The following is a 2509-nucleotide window of genomic DNA, read 5'->3' as shown; positions in this document are numbered from 1 at the left end:
AGAAGTTTGAATGAGCTTCCACCCCGCCTGCTGGGCTCCCATCTTGGGAATCGCTCTCTGAAGACTGAGAAGAAGACGGCAACAAAAAAACTTTATTGAATTGTACAGACTGCAGTTTTCCTGCCTTTCTATTAAATTAAAATATTTTATTTAGAACTTTTATCAAAAGGGCCCCTCATACTACCCACAGCTCAGGAGGTGGTATGGTGGAACGTAGTGAAGCCTTACACCATGGACCATTGCTGGTGTCGATGAACTGGTAATAATTGACCATTCTGCCCCTCCCGGACTGAAGACGCCTCCTTAGAAAAGGTGCACCAGCTTGGGGTGAAGAGCTATGTGCTGGACTTCTCTATCTTCTGTACATTGACCACCCAACCAGTTCAGGCTCTAAACGCTTTGAGTTTGTATATACAATGCAGCGGCAGACTGGATTGTGTTACTGCCCCCCTTTGGTGACTGTGCAGCAGTTGCCATGGTACCTTTTTTGTGTGATTTGCCCACCAGCACCCTAGCTGAGCAAAAGCTCTGCAGCTCAGGTTGGGGCCTGAGCCAAGCAAATGCTGCCCTGACGAAGCAAATGCTGCCCTGACGAAGCAAATGCTGCCCTGACGAAGCAAATGCTGCCCTGACGAAGCCCATGCTGCCCTGACGAAGCCCATGCTGCCCTGACGAAGCCCATGCTGCCCTGACGAAGCCCATGCTGCCCTGACGAAGCCCATGCTGCCCTGACGAAGCCCTGGCCCAAAATAAGACTACTGCCTGTACCCAACTGATGACCCTGGATGAGTATTAGTTGTAGGACACCTGTGTAAGCCATGTGGATCCAAGGACTGTGCAGTGTTCTGGTTCTTGTCAAAGCATCAGCCCACCCAAAGGTGATATTACAATGTCTGGTAGACAGAGCCGAAGAGTGGGTTCTTGTATCTCTCAGGGGTTTCCCAGTGGTGAGGTCTCCCAATTCTAAACCTGCAGCACCTTCCCCAAACCTGCTCATCTCACCTGTCCTCGGCTTAACCTTTTCGCTGCCAGGGTCGTTTTTGCATTTTTTTTTGCACACATCTTTAAAAAATAATTTTAGGCCCCAAGATTACACAAAACCCTCAACCATGAAAATATAAAATTGTGATAGTCCGATTTTTTTTTTTTTTTTTTTTATGTCGCAGGATATTATCCCAAAAGTGAATTTTAGTGCAAACAAATGCAATAAATTATCATATTATTTGATAAAATATAAAAGATGAGGTTGCACTGAGTAAAGAGATACCCAACATGTCAAACCTCAAATTTCTGTGTGCCTGTGAAATGGTGACAAACTTCAGTACCCTTTATTTTCTATAGGCGATGTTCCAGAAGCCCCCTATAGGTGATCAGTTTATTATTACGGAGGAGGTCTTGTGCTGGAATTATTGCTCACTCCGGCGTGCACGTAGATATGTAACATGTATCACAATCAACTTTTTCAGGCGTGGGCGCCCGATGCGTGCGTTTAGGTTTCTACGTGCGTATATTTAGGGGTGGGGATGCTTCACAATTTTGTGGGGGGAATATTATGTGCTTGACTGTAAATTAATTTTTTTGCAATTTTAAAATTTTTTTTTCTTATCACTTAAGGGACAAAAAGTCCCCTATATGATGATTTTTTGGTGACCAGTTCTCTTTGAGTCTCCTCTCTGCTCCACTGAATGTAATGTAACGCACATCGCATTGCTATACATCCCTTCTGCCGGCCGTGCGCCCCTTCTGCCGGCCGTGCGTGCCGTGCGCCCCTTCTGCCGGCCGTGCGTGCCGTGCGCCCCTTCTGCCGGCCGTGCGTGCCGTGCGCCCCTTCTGCCGGCCGTGCGTGCCGTGCGCCCCTTCTGCCGGCCGTGCGTGCCGTGCGCCCCTTCTCCCGGCCGTGCGTTCTGTGCGCCCCTTCTCCCGGCCGTGCGTTCTGTGCGCCCCTTCTGCCGGCCGTGCGTGCCGTGCGCCCCTTCTGCCGGCCGTGCGTGCCGTGCGCCCCTTCTGCCTGCCGTGCTTTTTGTGCGCCCTACCCCAGCCGTGCTAGCTTTACATCCCTTCCCAGCTATGGTAGCCGGTGAAAGTGACAGGGTGACTCGGAGTGACGCCATACACAACGCTTTCTGGGTCACAGCAAGAAGGGAAGGAGGGCAGATATGTGTCTGCTCTCCTCCCTGCCCTCACCATGCCAGTTCGGGGTTGCAGATGGGAAAGCGGAGTTCGGAATACACGGCCAGGGTTGCGCACTAGGAGGGGGCACCGTTACCAAGGACTGTCGAAGTGCAACCGCCCAAATGCTTCCACCTTACAGACAGGAGTCTGCTTGTCAGTATTACACACAATCCTGATGGCTGCAGCCACTAGATTGTGTGTAAAACCCCCAACGTACAGACCTGCCAGCGAAAGGGTTAACGGGTTTAAAGAAGCCCATCCTGGCTCACCATTATAGGGAATAGATAAGAGAGCTGCACTCTGCTCTCTACTCTTCCAAATACTTTTATTCAAGCAT

At 50.2% G+C, this 2509-nt stretch overlaps 1 protein-coding gene across 1 annotated transcript in view; it reads left to right on the top strand.

The window, feature by feature from the left end:
• TMEM41B (transmembrane protein 41B) overlaps positions 1–65 on the top strand; it is a 37898-nt gene extending 37833 nt beyond the window's left edge. Inside the window, exon 7 of the mRNA XM_082270755.1 lies at positions 1–65. This exon is cut by the window's left edge and continues 156 nt beyond it. Coding sequence (XP_082126881.1) covers positions 1–14 — 14 coding nt within the window. The 3' untranslated portion in view covers positions 15–65.
• Positions 66–2509: the final 2444 nt, after the last annotated feature.

This window comes from Pelophylax lessonae (genome assembly GCF_965119305.1).
Source record: "Pelophylax lessonae genome assembly, chromosome: 10".
In the NCBI taxonomy this organism is placed as follows: domain Eukaryota; kingdom Metazoa; phylum Chordata; class Amphibia; order Anura; family Ranidae; genus Pelophylax; species Pelophylax lessonae.
This window is presented reverse-complemented; position numbering and strand designations above follow the sequence as displayed.